The following is an 18,101-nucleotide window of genomic DNA, read 5'->3' on the forward strand; positions in this document are numbered from 1 at the left end:
GAGAGAAGAAGGAGAACCTCCCATGTATGTAGAGAGAGATATACAGTTGCAGAAGGAATCTCCCATGGAGAGAGAGAGAGAGAGAGAGAGAGAGTGATAGTTATGGGGGGAAAACCTTTGTGTGGAATGAGGTTTGATCCAAGATCTCTTTCCATATGTGGATCATGTGAACTTGCACCTTTGCATGTTGGCAAACCCTCTTCTATGAATAGATCTCGGACCAGGCTTCATTCCCCACACTGGTTTTCCACAATAAATTGAAACCCCATTTTCTTCCATCAAGCCTCTGAGATTTTGGGCTTTTCCTCTCTCAAGAATAGCCTCTTTCTGGTATGTGAACTACTTTCATTTATTTTGATAATTGACTTGAAAATGGTTTCAAGAATATTGGAAATATATCTATAAATTAATTAAGAACCATGATAACCACTATTATGGGGTTTAAGATTGTGGTCATCGATCAACTCTAAATCGTTTGTTTCATTTAGATCGATATCTTTTTACTCTCTTGTTGATTGTTGAGATGCAGAATTTTCCAAATTAATGTCGTGTAATCATCATTTTGGGGTCTAAGATTATGGTTAATGGATGAAATTTAAATCCTTTGTTTCATTCAGATCTCTGTCGTCTCATTCATTCTCATTTCATTGTTTTGATGAAGATTTTGCCATAATTATTTAATGATGATGGATGGTGATGATGATGTGAATCCCATGGTCATCATAATGCCCATCATTGCAACTATGATCATCACCAGATTCCTTAGGACCATGATATAACCTTTATGTCATTTTTCTTTCAACTCTTCTCCCTTAACTGTCAATTTATGCTAAAGTTGTGGTTTCAGTAGAAATCTATTTGGTCGGATTGCATGCATCTCTCAAGAAATAAAATCTTGGAAAGGAAATACTTTTATGAAAATTTCTCCACTTTTCTAGTTCTTCAATATCAACCAATAAATGAATTAAAGCTTTTCAACATGTTAATCGCCAAAACCTAATCTTCACCTTGCTCATCATGGATTTGGATCACTTGATTCTTTCAAGGCATATCCTTTTCCTCATAGCAAGTTCATATTCTTCAGCAGTCGGGAGTTTTCTGTTTTTCCTATGGATAATCTAGTGTCTTAACTTTTTGTGTACCCTATGGGATAACTTTTTTAACCTTTCACTTTAGTACTTGTTAACTACTCAGCCTTCTTCCAAAAATGTGCACACCAAGCCAAAACTTATTTTACCGAAATTTCATCTAGGATATTGCTTATTTTGACTGCTAATATTGCTGTACTAAATCTACCAGAGTTATTAACTAAATATTGCACTCAAATGCTGCCATACCGAGTAAGTTTTGTTCGGTGCTGTAGATCAAGGATGCCCTTCAATCACTAGAGATCTAGATGATCAGGTGACTCAAAACAGTTTTGATTCATTTTTAACAAAAATTCTTACTTTAAAATGGAACTTAAGTTTCCTTCACCAATATGACTGTGCTTTCCCTTTAAACAAGATGCATAACACTTAAACCTTTTGACATATTTGTTTATGAATTAAATTGATTCTCAAATATAAATATCAGTTGAGGAAAAAAAAAGGGTTATATGTTTATGGTTTATAACTGAAATGATGGTAAAAATGTCAAATTATAAGTGATATTTCAACTTGTTTCTTTTGTTTCATCTGTTTTGGAAACTACTGATTTTGAATATTTTCTCTTTCAGTCTTTTCACTCCAAACAATTATGGATGCTTTTTTCATAAAAGTATAATTTTAGAAAACTCTCAAGAAATCATCTCCAGATATAACTAAAAAGTAGATAAGTGAATGCCATTGATCAATCGACTTCTAACGAAACTTGAAGAATGATAATTTGTGAATTGAAACACACACAGATTTTGTTATATGCATTATTATCATTCCCATCATTCTACCGTGATTATTTTGGGAGTTAAAATAAACTTCATAACTAATTTGTCTATTTTAATTGTCCCACTTTGTAGAGTTACGTTAGTTTGCCTCCTTCACAGGTTCACTTCATTATATCTAAAGGGATGGTGCACAGAAGACCCTAAAAATGAGCTTCTTTTTTTTTTCCCTTCTCATGACCAACTTCTCTTCTCTCTTCTGTTTTCATGTACTTTTCGGAAGCATCAAAATTTCAGCAAAATTTTATCAAAAAGCACCCAAGAGATGAATTTTTTAACATCTTACTCGTTTCTTTAGATTTGATGTCAAAAATCCCACCAAAGAACACAAAATTATGAATTAGGATTGTTGATTATTTAAATGTGTTTTGATGAAGAAAAAGGTTTACATACGGTGACAAATTTAATTGATTTACGTAGATTTGGCATGTCTTAAGTCAGACATGTCAAATTGTTCATACCGCCCGAAAAGAGAGGTCAAATTTATACTATTAAGCTATAATGCATGTGTAAAACACCGCAACCTTACTTCTATAAGTATGATATTCATCTTATATGAACAAAAAAAAAGTTCATATAAGTTAACGTCCTTAAACCGTGGAAGTAAAGTGCACCTAAAAATGCCAGTAGAAAAGAGTTCTAAAGTTGAAAAACTTTCCTATTGACCATCTTGATCTCTGAGCTGCATAATATTTAAATAAATAAAAAAAAGAACAAAAGAATTTTAAGTCATAAAATATATTCATCTTGTGATAAGTTATCTAGGTGGTTGATTTTCAAAATTTTAAAGTGTTTATAGATCTACTCAATCTACATCATTTTAGAATTGTAAATTTCATGATTAGAGTTAAATATGGATTTTTAAGCTACCATAAAGTTTCTCACGTTGAAATTACATTTTTTTGACAAAAATTAGGTAGGCCTTACTTATATAGTACAAGTTGGGCACCTTATACAAACAGTATAAGTATGCCCTTTTAAAAATAAGTAAAATGTTAAATATTTGATTTTTTTTCCTCATTTTTATCATTTTCTCATTTTTATTTTTTCACCTAATTAGCATGCAAGAACATATGCCAGTTTGTTGGAACACACGTATGCAAAGACTATACAACATCGAAGACAAATGTTGGTAAGATTTTTGCATGTGTAGGAACATCATCGACATGGTAAACTTTAGAAAAGTATAACGCACAAAAATGTGTTTACGATAATTATACACCACAGTTGCATCTACCATCTGTTTTGAATGATGGACGGTGGAGATTAAAGAAGACAGCTCGTTAGAATATGGGAAGAAATGAGAAGTTGAAGATAGCATAATCTAAGTTTAGGGAAGGGCCATGTTTACAGTTTTGAATTTCAGAATTCAAGAAAGGGACTCTCTCTCTCTCTGGTTTGTGTATTGGTGTGTGCATGTGATGGAAAAATTCTCAAACCCGTCTTTCTCTGTCTGGTGTGTGTGTGGAGGTAGTGGCGGTGGTGCTCACAAACATTGCATCCGCGCAGAGAGTTGTGTATTTTGAATAAAAGAAAGAGAACTTTTGATCCTCCTACAGGTGCACTGAAACGGTATCTTATCCCATCTCTACCATCCATCAATTTGGTCATGGGCAGATCATTAAAATTGACTCCATATATATGCCCTTTATGTACTATTAGAGTAATTTACATACGAACAAAATATAAATAAGTAAATTGCAAAATGGTCAATTTACAATAAAGGTTGCTTACTGGAGAGGTTTTTTTCTAATTTTTCTCGGTCAAGGTACGGTACAAATTACCATCCCTAGACCGGTTTTAAATTTTTTTTTTAAGCTTTTTTAATTGTCTGGGATATATCCTATATTTTAAGACGGTTGATGAACGGTTTGAGGTCTCCATTATTGGACTACCTAGATTGTAGTGTACACCACATTATAGGTGGTTTGAGTATAAGATCTCAGACGACTTCAATTCATTAGTGGTCCGAGGTTCCCATCCTCAAACTGCCTATATTGAGGTGTTAGCCAACATTATAAGCAATCTCTGGAAGAAGATCTTAGACCGCTTGTAATATGGTGTAATATTACAATCTGGGCAGTTTAAGGACCACCTGTAATACGGTTTAATATCTGGGCAGTTTAAGGATAGGGACCTTGGACTGCCAGTAATGTGGCGTAATACTACAATTTGGGCGGTTTGAGGATAAGAACCTCATAGCAGTTGCCAACGGTCCCAAAACATAGGACACAACCCAGACAATAAAAAAATAAAAAATAAAACGAGTTATCCGCAGGCCAGCGATGGGCATTATGGGAAAAATTAAAAAGCTCTATAATAAATGACCTTTACCGTAACTTTGGCCAAAATTGACCGATTTTGTATTATTTATTTTGTGTCTATGTAAATTGCTCTTACTATTGTTTTATGTGCTACATGGTTCTCCAATATACTTTTTTTATTGTGTTTTTTCAATGTTTTAAAAATATAGATCCAGATCAAAATTACCCAGTCCCTGATACTCTTAATACGTACCCACTCATTTGTTCAATGGATCACACCAAACGTTGCATCCTTAAATTAAAACATAAGTTGTAGGACAATATGTGCCTATTTGCGATACAATAAGATAGGAATCCTAACGCTGATTAAACTTAAACAGTGAATAGGGGGGCATGTTCCCAAAGTTGTGAGGACATACCTCACAACTTTGGTGCATGGTAAACATTTCTATATATATATATATATATATATATAAAAGCTACTCATGTATTTCTCATTTCTAGAAGAGAAAATATGTTACAAAACCAACCAACATTAAAAAAGTGCTGTTGACTATTTTGTTAAAAATACACCAGAAGTCCCGGTTCAAGAATTGGACAAGCTAGTTTTCTGGGTAAGTTCGTGTCATTTAAGTTGGTGGAGTCGATGGTAAGTATCTCTGCTTATTTTGAGTTACAAATTAAAAATTATTTATTTATTAAAACCTCATTAGGATAAAGAACAAGCACAGTCAGTTACCTCAATTGCCCAATTTTTTTTGCGTATGCGGGAGCCAAATGACAAAGTTGCCCATTCATCTTGTAAGTTCCAATCCCATATCATGTTTTTCTCATTACCTTTCCCTATATTTGAATCTTAATACCACCATCTAATTAGTTGAAAGAAATAATGTCGTCAGATTGAATAAAAACCGACCTAATTTTTAAAGGGTGTGATCTAAGTATTAGAAAATTCAAATTTTTATTATTATTATTATTTTTTTTGGAAAACAATCATTTAGTGATTCTAAGGTGGTTACCAAAGTTTCAGATTGAAAAAATCCTCCCAAGTAGGTTATTTGACGGAGGGAGTAGATATTACATGAAAATTAAATTTAATTACACTCTTGGTTTCTCTAAGAATGCAAACCAAGGGTGTACACTTCATGGGTAGGTGGTCTCTTGCTAGAGGGAATGAGTAATTTCTTGGAATTAAGCTTTGGAATCCATAAAAGACGGAGTGTAACAGTGTCTGTGGCACATTTTACACTTCACATGCTTGCTTTAGCGTAGAGGTTCCTATGCATAGGTACGTCGGGTACATATTTGGTGTTTTTTTCTTCGCAAACCATATTGCAGAGCAAGTTAGGAACATCAGCAGCATCGTTTGCCAAGTTGTGATGCCGGCTAACACTTGACGCGGTGGGTTGAAAAGCTATGCGAGCATGTCGCAATACGACACAGACCGAGCACAACATCCATTAAACTTGATTTTGAACGGTTGTAACCGTTGACAATCCAATTATATATAAGTTGTAACTGATGAACAACTATGATTGCTAAAAAATCAAGTGAGGTGCTGGCTTAAAATCGCTTGAAATGAACAACTGTAACTCTGTTTCGAAAGGGAAGTTTCACTCTCTATAAGAGGACCAAAGTCTTTAATTCTACAAATAGATTTATATTTTACCATTATCTTTTCTTACTTACTTTATCTCTTGAAAACAAAGGCAATTTTGGTGCATTGAGATCATGTTTTTTCATTGGATTGAACATTGTAACTCTCTTTCACTTATTGTCTCTCTCTAGAAGAAAGTGACTCCGGTGTATTGAGTTCTTGTTATTTCTGTGCATTGAATATGGAAGATGAGCGGTCAATCTTTATATCTCAGGGATCCCGAGGACAAATATGTACAGATAATTTTATGCACACTTAGTATATTAATATGTGGCACTTATTATAATGAGATAATGCATTGATGTACTGAATATCTCTCTTCAATTATTTTCCATATCAAGCAAACAAAATTTTGATTACCTTCTGTTTTTTTAAATTTGTAAATATTTATAGAACTTCTCGATCTACACTATGTTTTATGCTCTAAATTTCACAATTTAGGGTTCAAATATATTTTAGGACCATCATAAAGGTTTACAGTACTAAATCTACATTTTTCAGCGGGATTTAGATGTGCGCCTCACTATGGATACCTTATACAAACCAAAGCCAAAAAGTTTGCAATATAATAAAGGGAAAGGTTTCTATAGTCCCCTACATCATAGAAGATCTATGCTTCTCTTACTATCCGGCTGTCCAATATTGATCAAGAGACTCACTCACTGTTTGATCATAGATCCGACATCTCAAAGTATTTTATGTTCAGTTTTTTTTATTCAAATTTTATGAATATGAAATTTTGGACGCGCTATCTTCTCATTGGGAACGCCTATAAAAAATATTAAAAATAATTTTTCGATAAAATATAATGACCAAAATACCCTTTGAATCTTTCTGGGGTACTTTGGTCATTTTATTTTATTAAAAATATTTTTTTTATATTTTTCGATAGGGTGAGTTTAATAGAGGATCAGACATCCAAAATTTGGTGTCAAAATAGTTTATAGAAAAAAATTAAAAATAAAATAGTCTATAGATGTGACATTGTGATAGGGGCAATCTTAGCCCTTCATTCAGAATGGATGGTTGGATAAGTGGAAGTTTATAAGTTTTATGCTGTAGGGGAAGCATAGAAAGCTTGCCTTTATATTTTATCCAAAAAACTATTTTAATATTTTTTTAGGTGCGCTTCAATGATAAAATGACAAGTATCAAATTTCACATTCATACAATTTCTATTAAAAAAATTTAAAATAAAATACTATAAGACGTCAGATCTAGATCAAATGATGATCTAGATTAAAATCGGAGGGCCACATGAGAGGGGAAACATATATTTTATTTTATTTTACATGGGGGAAGTATGGAAACCTTTAAATATTAGAGTGGTAATGGAAGAATGGTATACCACTTCTTTCTGATTGTTCCTAAGAGAGAAATAGGAGAGGTCATCTTTGCTTATTCCTCTAGCCGTATTTTTATCGTTGGAGTCACTAGAAAGAGAGAGACTCCTCTCTGTAGTACCTAAGAAACCAGAAAGAATGATAATACAAGAAGTTAAATTTCCCATAAAACCATCTAACTTTAAACTTACTTTTGATTGTCAAAAAAAAAAGTTGGTTCCCCATGACGAGAAAAGGAGGAAGAGGGAGTAGGAGGAGGAGAAGAAGGACCTGGGTCCCCAGGCTGGAGCCCAGGCGAGTTAGGCGGGCACCCAGACAGATGTATTTGGGTGGGCGCCCAGGCAGGCTAGGCGAGCTCCGAGGCGGGCTAGGCAGGCGCCGAAGCGGGCCCCTATGCGGGCGGCCAGGGCCGTAAGGTGTTTTTCGTTTATTTAAAAGAACGTGGCACCCACCTAGGCGCTGGGCGCCGGGCAGTCGCCTAAGAGCCGCCTAGCGTTTTTTTGAAACCTTGGTATTAGGGAAGAGTTTGTTTTGGGCATAGTTACTCTCTCGTCTTTCATAGTATTCTCACGTCATGATCTGAACAATGGGATTTCTTAGTTCCAAACCCAGATCGTGATTTTCTCATTAGAAACCATTCCCTATGTTTGAATCCTAATTCCACCCTCTAAGCCGTTGAAAATAATGCCTTAAGATTGAATAAAAACTACCTAATTTTTAAAAGTTGCAAATCTAAGTGTTAGAAAACTCAAATTTTTATTTTGTTTTTCTGAAAAAACAATCATCTAGTGATTCTAAGGTGGTTACCAAAATATCAGATCGAAAAAATCCTCCCAAATACGTTATTTGACCGAGGGAGTAGAAATAAGCTATGCTCCCGAGAAAGCATAGTACACGTGCTCTTGGGTAAAAAATTTTATAAATGTATGCATGTCCTTTCTCACAAAATTGAGACAGTGCAAATTACATGAAAATTAAATTTAATTACACTCTTGGTTTCTCTAAGGATGCAAACCAGGGGTATACACTTCATGGGTAGGTTGTCTCTTCTTAGAGGGAATGCGTAATTGATTGGAATTAAGCTTTGGAATCCATAAGAGGACGGAACGCAACAGTATCTGTAGCACATTTTACACTTCACGTGCTTGCTTTAGCCTAGAGGTTCTTATGCACAGGTGTGTCGGGTTCATATTTTGGCATTCTTTCTTACTGCAGAGCTCATATTTTGGCATTCTTTCTTCGCAAACCATATTGCAGAGCAAGTTAGCAACATGAGCAGCATCATTTGCCGAGTTGTGATGTCGGCTAACACTTGATGCGGCGGGTTTGAAAAGCTATACGAGCATGTCGCAATACGACACAGACCGAGTACAACATCCATTAAACTTGATTTGGAACTGTTGTGACCGTTGACAATCCAATTATATATAAGTTGTAATTGATGAACAACCATGATTGCTAAAAACCCAAGTAAGGTGCGGGTTCAAAACCGAATGAAATGAACATCTGCAACTCTGTTTGGAAAGGGAAGTTTCACTCCCTATAAGAGGACCAAAGTCTTTCATTCTACATATAGATTTCTACTTTACCATTTATCTCTTCTTGCTTACTAACAAAGGCAATTTTGGTGCATTGAGATCATGTTATTTCCGTGGATTCAACATTGTAACTCTTTCTCACTTATTTTCTCTCTATAGAAGAAAGTGACTCTGGTGTATTGAGTTATTGTTATTTCTGTGCATTGAATATGGAAGATGAGTGGTCAATCTTCATATCTCTGGGATCTCGAGGGCAAATATGTACAGAGAATTTTATGCACTTTGCTTATATTAATATGTAGCACTTATTGTAATGAGATAATGCAATGATGTACCGGAAAATAAGAATATCTCTTTTCAATTATTTTCCATATCAAGCAAACACATTTTGACGACCTTTTGTTTTTTAAATTTGTAAATATTTATCGAACTTCTCAATCTACAGTTCTACACTATTTTATATGCTCTAACTTTCACAATATTTTTGGACCATCATAAAGGTTTACAATACTAAATCTACATTTTTCAGCTGGATTTAGATGTGCGCCTCACTATTGACACCTTATGCAAACCAAATCCAAAGAAGTTTGCAATATAATAAGGGAAAGGTTTCTATACTCCCCCTATAGCATAGAAGATATATGCTTCCCCTATTATCCAGCCGTCCAATTTTGATCAAGAGAGTCACTCACCATTTGATCATAGATCTGATGTCTCAAATTATTTTATTTTTAGTTTTTTTTTATGAAAATTGTATGAATATGAAATTTGGTACCAACTATCTTCTCATTGGGGCGCACCTATAAAAAATATTAAAAATGATTTTTCGATAAAATATAATGACCAAAATAACTGTTGAATTCTTTAGAAGTATTTTGGTCATTTTTTAATTGTAATATGTGTTCGATAGTGCGAGTTTAATAGAGGATTAGATGTCTAAAATTTGGTGTCAAAATAATTTATAGAAAAAAATTAAAAATAAAATAGTGTATATACACGACATTTTAATTGGGGCAAACTTTCAAAACCTATCTTCTAACCCCTAATCAATTTTATCTAGTTTTATGCCACCTTTTAACCCCAACAAATTTAAAAAGATATCTTTTTCTAACCCCTTCTGTCTCAAGTGTTTCACTTTCTCTCTCCCTATAAATCTCCCAAATCACTTCCTCTCTCGCTTCCCATCCTCTCTCTCTCCTTTTTTTTTTTTTTCTCCATCCTCCCTCTCTCCTGTGCTTTTTCAAGTTTTTCCCATCCTTTTGCTCTCTCCTCGTGCTTCCCCAAATCTCTTCCTTCCTTTTTCCCATCCTCTCTCTTGTGATTCCCTAAATCCATCTCTCTTTCCCCGTGCTTCCTCGAATCTCTCTATCTCCTATGTTCCCTTAAATCCCTCTCTCTCCATTTTCCCATCCTCTTTAAATCACAATCTCTCTCTCTCACCCCAAATCATTCTCTCTAAATCACAATCTCTCTCTCTCTCTCAACCCAAATCATAGCAACTTAAAGCTTTTATTTGCCCATCTCAAACAACGAGGTTTATGAGTAAGTAAGCCACAATTGTTATGTTCATTCATAAGCATCCAAATTCTATGTGATCAGATCCATTTATGATTTTCTCTTTCCCAATTCTCTCTTGCCTATTGATAAGTTGGAATAAACCCATCTCATAAAACTCAATCCATTTCCACAAAGTGAAGATTCTAATGATTTTGCCAATACATAGACAATGTCCTAGGAAATTTCAAGAGCAAATAGAAGAACACAGTAAAACCAATGCCATGAATCGGCCACCAATATGCCCAACCAGAACAATTGCAAAGAGCATGAGATGCTCAAGCTCTTGCTTTTGATCCTGCATCAGCACTGGGAAATTCAATGGAATCCCAAACTTCTCCTTGGTCTAGTTCTTCTATCTCTTCTGGTTTTTTGTAATCAAATGAGCAAGCACTGGAACTTTTTTTATAACTCCCTTTTTTCATAACTCATAGTAATCTCAACATCTGCATTAATAATTATCCAAAGTTTCACCACATGATCTCTTTATACCGAACTTTTTCAAAAAATTTATCCTGTTTCTGCTCCTTTTACTCGGGGCCGCTACAACCACTTATTTGGGTGAGAGCGAGAGACTTTGATTTGGGATGAAAGAGAGATTGTGATTTAGAGAGAGAGAGAGGGGGAGAGGATGGAAAAAATGGAGAGAGAGGGGGATTTGGGAAAGCACGAGAGAGAGAAGATGGGAGAATGGAGAGAGAGAAGGATTGGGGAAGCGCGAGAGAGAAACAACGGGAAAATATATATATATATATATGTATATGGGGAAGCACAAGAGAGAGAAGCATTTGGGAAAGCATGGGGAGAGAGAGGATGGGCAAAAATGGAAATAGAGGGATTTGGTGAAGTTTGAGCATAGGGAGAGGAGAAGAGAGAAAGAGAGAGTTGGGGAAGTATGGAGAGAGAGGGCTTGGGAGATATACGGGGAGAGAATGAAACATGTGGTGAGAGAGAGTTTAAAAAAATATATATTTTTTAAATTTATTTACAAAAAAAGTATAAGATAAAAATGGATAAAATTGGACTAGAGGCTTAAAAGATATAAAACCAAGATATATTTTGAGACTTTAAGTCTATAAAGAAAAAAACTTAAAACAAAAGCCTACCAAAACATTTTTAGTAAGTTTTATTATGAGAGAAAGCATAAAAAGCTTGCCCTGTGATAAAAGCCAAAAGATGAGAAGAAGCTTTTATGAACGATGACAGGGGGGATTGGAGCTCTTGCCTTGAAGAGATAGTGTTATTGCTTTGAAAAGAGAGAAATGAGAGCTGGGTTTTTTGACTTGAGAAATAGAGTGTGTGCATTTCACAAAAGACACGGTTTCTATGCGGCCAGCCTGCATATTGTAGTAATACGGGCTTGGCAATAAATATACTTTTTAAATATAATTGATCTTAATTTTTAAAAGATATATAATTTTTAACATAGAGATCATGAATTGAAAAAAAAATAGTAATTACAAATAATAATTAAATTAAAAAAACATTTGGACTTTAGTTACAATTGTTTCAGATGGGCCACTTATTTGCATCCATCTTTAAGATGGATGTTTTATATCTTTGGACTTTATATTATAGAAATGCGGCCCAGCCCGAAGAAACAAATGTCCTTTTACAAATGTTCAAAAAATTATCCTGCACAACACATTATCACTCTCTCTATCTCTCTAATATACACAATAACATACATTCTCTCTAAATCTTGGTGTATAGATTATAGAACCAGAGAATTTACGAGAAGCACACTCACATAATATCTCATCTCTCTCTCACACACACACGTGAATGTCTCTCCTCTCTCTCTCTCTCTCAAACTCACATGAATATCTCTCTCTCTATCACCTACATTCCGCATGGGTCTTAGTTAACGTGCAATCAGTTTGTCCTATTACCAAATCTTGGCCAATAAAAAAAGTCAAGATAAAAAGTAAAGGAAGGCAAAAACAGAAAACTCGAAAAGGAAAAGAAAGGGAGGTGCAAAATAGACCCATTCTCCACTAAAGCAAGACGCCCTTTTTGAAAGAAGAATCTCCCTCCCAAATAATAAAATACTACGACGACTCCCCAAGTTTTCACAACATGCCTTCTTCTTTAAGGCAACAACACCCATCTCTCTCTCTCTCTCATCAAGGCAAGGACCTTCAAAGCATCATCCCATTTCTCTCTCTCTCACATCCAAAAATAAGCAACAACCCCAATTTCTCAATCTCTAGAGAAAAAAAACCCAACCTCTCTCTATCGAAGTCTCTCTCTCTTGTAAGTAGAGGTGGCAAAGGGTCGAGTTCGGGTTGCCTTCGAACCTAAATAGTATTTGGATCTAGATTTTGAATTTGGACCCGACTTTTTTAGGTCAAAAAATTGGACAGCCGTCAAGTCCTTGGTCTACCCGTCCGGTCTCAGGTTTGGTCGGGTCTATTGCCACCCCATAACTATGAATTTTTTTTTTTTATACCTTCTTTTTTCCATCATATATTGATATTATTGGCAATACTTACAATATTGTACGACATTAATGAATAGCCACATTCCTTGCTGTTTTACTTGATAACTATAAATTTCTAAAAAACAAATTTATTGGCAGACCCGGATAGTATTCCAGGCCAAATTTTGAACCTTTAGTGGACCGAGGTCGGGTCTTGTCCCTACTTGAAAGCAAGAACTCCAAGTTCTCTCTCTCTCTCTTGGAAGCAAAAACTGCAGTTTATATTCCCCACTCTCTCTCCTCCTTTTGTGATTCCGTGAGCTTCTATATATATATATATATATATATGATTTCGTGAGTTTTGGGAAAACTTCACTGTCTTTCTGTGTTATGTATGATTTCTTGAGGTTTGGGAAAACTTTAGTGAGCCCTTTCCACGGTGCAATCCACTAACCCGGCAAAAACCCGTCCATTTTCTTACACCCTGCACCGACATTCTTCAGCGATAAGCCTTTCAAGGGACGGTCATGATCAAACCTCATATTCCTCATGCATGGCACATCGACCCTTGGATTTCCCATGACGAATCTCGACCGTTGGGACCAATCTTTACGTATGCCCCTCTCCCTCTATTATTGCTTTTGCACCCTTTAAATTGTTGCATCTTCCTCTCCTCCTGTTCTATTTCACATTTGCCTTTCTTCGATCTCTTTAACATTCGTGTGGTTCCTTGTGATCTGGTTTTGCATCAAAAACCTCGCCCAAATTAGAGAGAGAAAGAAAAGAATTTTAGAGAGAGAAAGACAGGAGACATGGAGAATGGGAGGCAAACTGGATACAATGGGAGGAAACCAGTGGACAAAAAATTTACAGTGAACTCAACTAGATACTAGAGAGAGAGAGAGAGAGAGAGTCAGCGGTAGAGGTGGTGGAGAGAGTGAAATTTCTAGTCGGTGAGAGTTATAGAGAGAGACAACTCATGGAGGTGACCACCAGGAAGCTGATAGTGGAGGTGGCGGACGCGCATGGCCTCCTCCCGAAGGACGGAACCGGCACATCGAGCCCATATGCCGTCCTCGACTTCGATGGCCAGCGCAAGCGCACCCGCACTGTGCACCGCGACCTCAACCCAGCATGGAACGAAACCCTTCAATTCAATGTTTCCAACCCGAACCCGCCCCCCACTGAAACCCTCGAGATCGATGTCTTCCATGACCGCCGAGTCGCGCAGGGAAGCAATTATAATCCAGCTCGCCGGAACCATTTCCTCGGCCGTGTGCGAGTCAGTGCCGACCAATTCGTCAGGAAAGGGGAGGACGCGCTCATTTACTTTCCATTGGAGAAGAAGAGCTTTTTTAGCTGGGTTCAAGGCGAGATAGGGCTTAAGATATACAACATGGATGTGCCAGAAACACCCCCAGAGAACCAGAATGCGCCGGAGCCATTGCCGGAAAACCAGAAGTCGCATGAAGGGGTGGCTAAACCGCCTGAAACAGAGGCAAAACCTCCTGAAGAGGCACCCAGACAGCCCGACGACGAGGGAGCCCCGAAACCACCAGAAGAGGGTCCCAAACCACCAGATGACGGCCCAAAACTACCTGAAGAAGCTCCAAAGCCACCTGATGAGGTTCCAAAACCATCGGAAGAAGGGCCGAAGCCACCGGATGAGGCGCCAAAACCGCCTGAAACAGCTCCACCACCGCCGGAAAATGCCCCGCTTCCATCAGAAAACCCTCCTCCCCTGGCCGTGCCTATCCCCCCACCCTCCGAGCCCGAGCCCGAGCCCGAGCCCGCACTGCCACCTCCCACGCCTGAACCCGGCCTCCCCACACAACCGCCGAAAACCGCAGCCCCCCCCCCATCAGTGGTTTTCCGGCCAACGTCCCTGGAAGAGTATGTGAGCGATTTTCCGGAGGATTTCTCCGTCCAAATCGAACGGTCCAAGTACGATCTTGTCGAGAAGATGGAGTACCTCTACGTCAGGATCGTCAAGGCTAGGTCCCTGATCAACGGCGGACCAGTTGCCACATTTCCCTTCGTCCGGATCGGAGTGGGCCGCTACCAGGTCCGGTCGAAACCGGCCCGGAGAACCGGTTTCCACGAGTGGGAGGAGACCTTCGCCTTCGGGCGCGAGGCCATAGAGACCGCATCCGCCCTCGAAATTTCGTCCTGGGACCTCGCCGAATTTTCGTCCGAAATATCGTCGAAATCCGAAACTTTCCTGGGAGGCTTATGCTTCGACCTCTCGGAGATCCCGACACGTGTCCCTCCCGATAGCCCACTGGCCCCACAGTGGTACAGGCTGGAGGGTGGTGGAGCCCAGAATGGTGACGTCATGCTCGCAGTTTGGCTCGGGACCCAGGCTGACGAATCATTTCGCGACGCGTGGCACTCTGACGTGGCTTCCCCGGCAAAAGTTTACCTTTCGCCTAAACTGTGGTATTTGAGGGCCACGGTTTTGGAGGCCCAGGACCTCCCGAATACCGGTTTTGGAAGTGAAAGCGATTTTCCGGGAGGTTTTCAAGGGAGTTTCACGGTTAGGGGACAGCTGGGATTCCAGGTCCTGAAAACGAGGGTCTCGACGAGCAGGAGTGGGGTCTTTTCTTGGAACGAGGATTTGATGTTCGTGGCGGCAGAGCCATTTGAGGAGCAGCTGGTTTTCTTACTGGAAAACCGCTCGGGGAATGAGAAAACTGTTTTGGGAGTGGCCAGGATACCGCTTACCGCGATTGAGAGGAGGGTGGATGACCGGAAAGTGGTTTCGAGGTGGTTCAATTTGGAGGAGTCCGGCGAGGGGAGGAGCTACAGGGGACGATTACATCTACGCTTGTGCTTCGATGGCGGGTGAGGCTAACATTTTGGTTTTTTATTTGGACGTTTTCATGAGTCCTATTTAGATATGCATCCCCACTTCATGGTCCATTTTTTAGATAGATTTTGGACCTAATTTTTAGGTATATAGAACATGAACCTGTAAAAATAACTAAATCTAGAAACAAAAGAAAACAATATTTTAAGAAGAATTTTAAACCAATGATTTTGGATAGCCAAAACTCCACATCCATCTTTAAGACGGACGTGTGATGCCTCGGTGCCCGTCCACCTATCAACCATTTTGCCTATATTTCTCGTCTTTTGTGTCTTAGTTGGGTTGTTTTGGTCACTTTTTTTTTTGTTAATTTTAAATTCTTATTTTATTTTATGTACTATTTATTGTTATTATTATGATTATTAGTACACCATTTCTATGTCTCCTACGATTGTAGAAATGAGTCCCCTCTTAAAAATCCATTTTTACCATGGATTTTGGACCTAATCGATAAGGAATATATAAGCTCTCACATGAAGATCATGATATGCAAACAAAAAAAAAAAACTGAAAAAGATAATTTATGAAAAAATATTTAGACTTTTTTGTTTCAACTTCTTTTTAGAAAGGACGGCCCATTTGCACCCATCATAAAAATATATGTTTTATACCAAACACATACAATTTTCCTTATTATTACTGGTAACTAAGTTACTGATCTTAATTTCCATTCCTACCGATGCTAGTCTCTTTAGAAAACTACTAATAGTTTAAAAAAATTGTTAACCCACTACTGACGCTTTACGACATTTAGCATTCAAAATTGTGAGAATGTGAATAGATTTGGTACTTTGGCTACGTCTGAATGTTTAAAAAAACACCGATCCGACGGCAGGTACCATGTGATGGATGAGGCAGCGCACCTATGCAGTGACTTTCGACCGACGGCCCGCCAACTTTGGAAGCCCCCCGTAGGCACCCTGGAGCTCGGCATTGTCTCGTGCCGCAATCTCCTCCCCGTCAAGACCAAGGCCGGCCGCGGCGGCGCAGACGCCTATTGTGTCGCTAAGTACGGCCGCAAATGGGTCCGCACCCGCACCATCACAGACAACCTCGGCCCCAAATGGAACGAGCAGTATACTTGGCAGGTCTTCGACCCCTGCACAGTTCTGACCATCGGTGTATTTGACAACTGCCACGTGTCACAATCGGAGGGCCCCAATGACCTAGAGCTCAAGCCCAAGCCCAAGCCCGACATTTGCATAGGGAAAGTTCGTATACGGCTGTCTACGCTTGAGATGAATATGATGTATACAAATGCGTATCCATTGCTCATATTGATGCCCTCGGGTGTGAAACGGATGGGTGAGATAAATCTTGCCGTTCGTTTCACGTGCGAGAGCATTCTGGACGTCCTTCAGTCGTACGGGCAACCGTTGCTCCCTCGTATGCATTATTTGAGGCCTATAGGTGTGGCCCAACAAGAGGGGCTCAGGGTGACGGCCATGAAGATCGTGGCAACTCGGTTAGCTCGAGCCGAGCCACCGATGGGTCAGGAGGTGGTTCGTTTTTTGTTGGATACCGAGTCAAACACATGGAGCATGCGAAGGAGTCGGGCCAACTGGAACCGAGCCATGGGCTCGCTGGCCGATCTCGCGAGAGTGGCTCGATGGCTCGAGGGTGTGCGAACCTGGCGCAACCCACTTACCACAGGACTGGTTCACGTGCTCCTCATCTTGCTCGTATGGTTCCCGGACCTGATATTTCCGAGTTTGTTGCTCTACGTCTGTGCAATGGCCACATGGGGCTACCGGTTCCGGCCACGTGGCCCTCAGGGGATGTGCCCCAAGATTTCACAAGCGGAGACGATTGACTCGGACGAGTTGGACGAAGAGTTCGACACGGTACCTAGTCAGAGGCCCAACGAATTGGTTCGGGTTAGGTATGATAGAGTTAGGATTTTGGGGGCTAGGGTTCAGGGTTTGCTCGGTGATTTGGCTTCTCAGGGTGAGAGGGTCCAGGGTTTGATGAGTTGGAGAGACCCTAGAGCCACTGCCATTTTTGTTGGGGTTTGCTTCTTGGCCTCTATTTTGCTTTATGTGGTGCCTGTGAAGATGGTGGCCATGGCTTGGGGGTTCTATCATTTGAGGCACCCCATGTTTAGGGATACAATGCCTACTCCCATTTTGAATTTCTTTAGGAGGCTGCCCTCTCTTTTGGAGAGGATCCTATAACGCTTTGCTTTGCTTTGCTTTGCTTTTCTTTTCTTTTCTCTTCTCGGCCTCCACTAATTATTTTCGTGTACCATGTTTTTTCTGAGTGTTTTGTATGAGGAATAAATATCATTTATTTTATTTTCCGGATGAAATAACTAAAGGTGGACGCAGGTGAAGAAATGAAGGGTAAACACTAGAGAAATTCTCGAATTAGAGCGCATACGCTTAGGCATACCATGTTTCGTACTCAAAACCGTATACCTTTTATGGTTTGGGTCCTCCCACTAGGTTACTCAATAAAGCCTGAACACCTTTGGTGCATTTTATTTATTATATATTTATTAAGCCACCGTATGTTTTTCCTGCCATGTGTCATA

The 18,101-nt window shown here is 38.9% G+C and overlaps 1 protein-coding gene and 1 long non-coding RNA gene across 2 annotated transcripts; both read left to right on the plus strand.

The window, feature by feature from the left end:
- Positions 1–3,475, plus strand: LOC110006839 (uncharacterized). The gene is made up of 2 exons (XR_002280152.2): positions 1–330; positions 2,982–3,475. It is a non-coding gene; the product is annotated as an uncharacterized LOC110006839 (long non-coding RNA).
- Positions 3,476–13,382: 9,907 nt separating this feature from the next.
- On the plus strand, positions 13,383–17,862 carry LOC18421554 (multiple C2 domain and transmembrane region protein 16). The gene is made up of 2 exons (XM_006826299.4): positions 13,383–15,543; positions 16,404–17,862. The coding sequence occupies exons 1-2, from the start codon at positions 13,679–13,681 to the stop codon at positions 17,740–17,742; spliced, it is 3,204 nt and encodes a 1,067-aa protein (XP_006826362.2). The 5' UTR covers positions 13,383–13,678; the 3' UTR covers positions 17,743–17,862.
- The last annotated feature ends 239 nt before the right edge of the window (positions 17,863–18,101 follow it).

The sequence above is a fragment of the Amborella trichopoda genome, chromosome 3 (assembly GCF_054954075.1).
Source record: "Amborella trichopoda isolate Santa Cruz 75 chromosome 3, AtrichopodaSantaCruz75HAP2 v2.0, whole genome shotgun sequence".
In the NCBI taxonomy this organism is placed as follows: Eukaryota; Viridiplantae; Streptophyta; class Magnoliopsida; order Amborellales; family Amborellaceae; genus Amborella; species Amborella trichopoda.

Bases quoted from the DNA above. Each gene is read 5' to 3' on its own strand.
- LOC18421554 (XM_006826299.4), top strand. From the start codon at position 13,679: ATGGAGGTGACCACCAGGAAGCTGATAGTGGAGGTGGCGGACGCGCAT. The intron at 15,544-16,403 runs GTGAGGCTAACA...ATCCGACGGCAG, and splicing joins CGCTTGTGCTTCGATGGCGG to GTACCATGTGATGGATGAGG.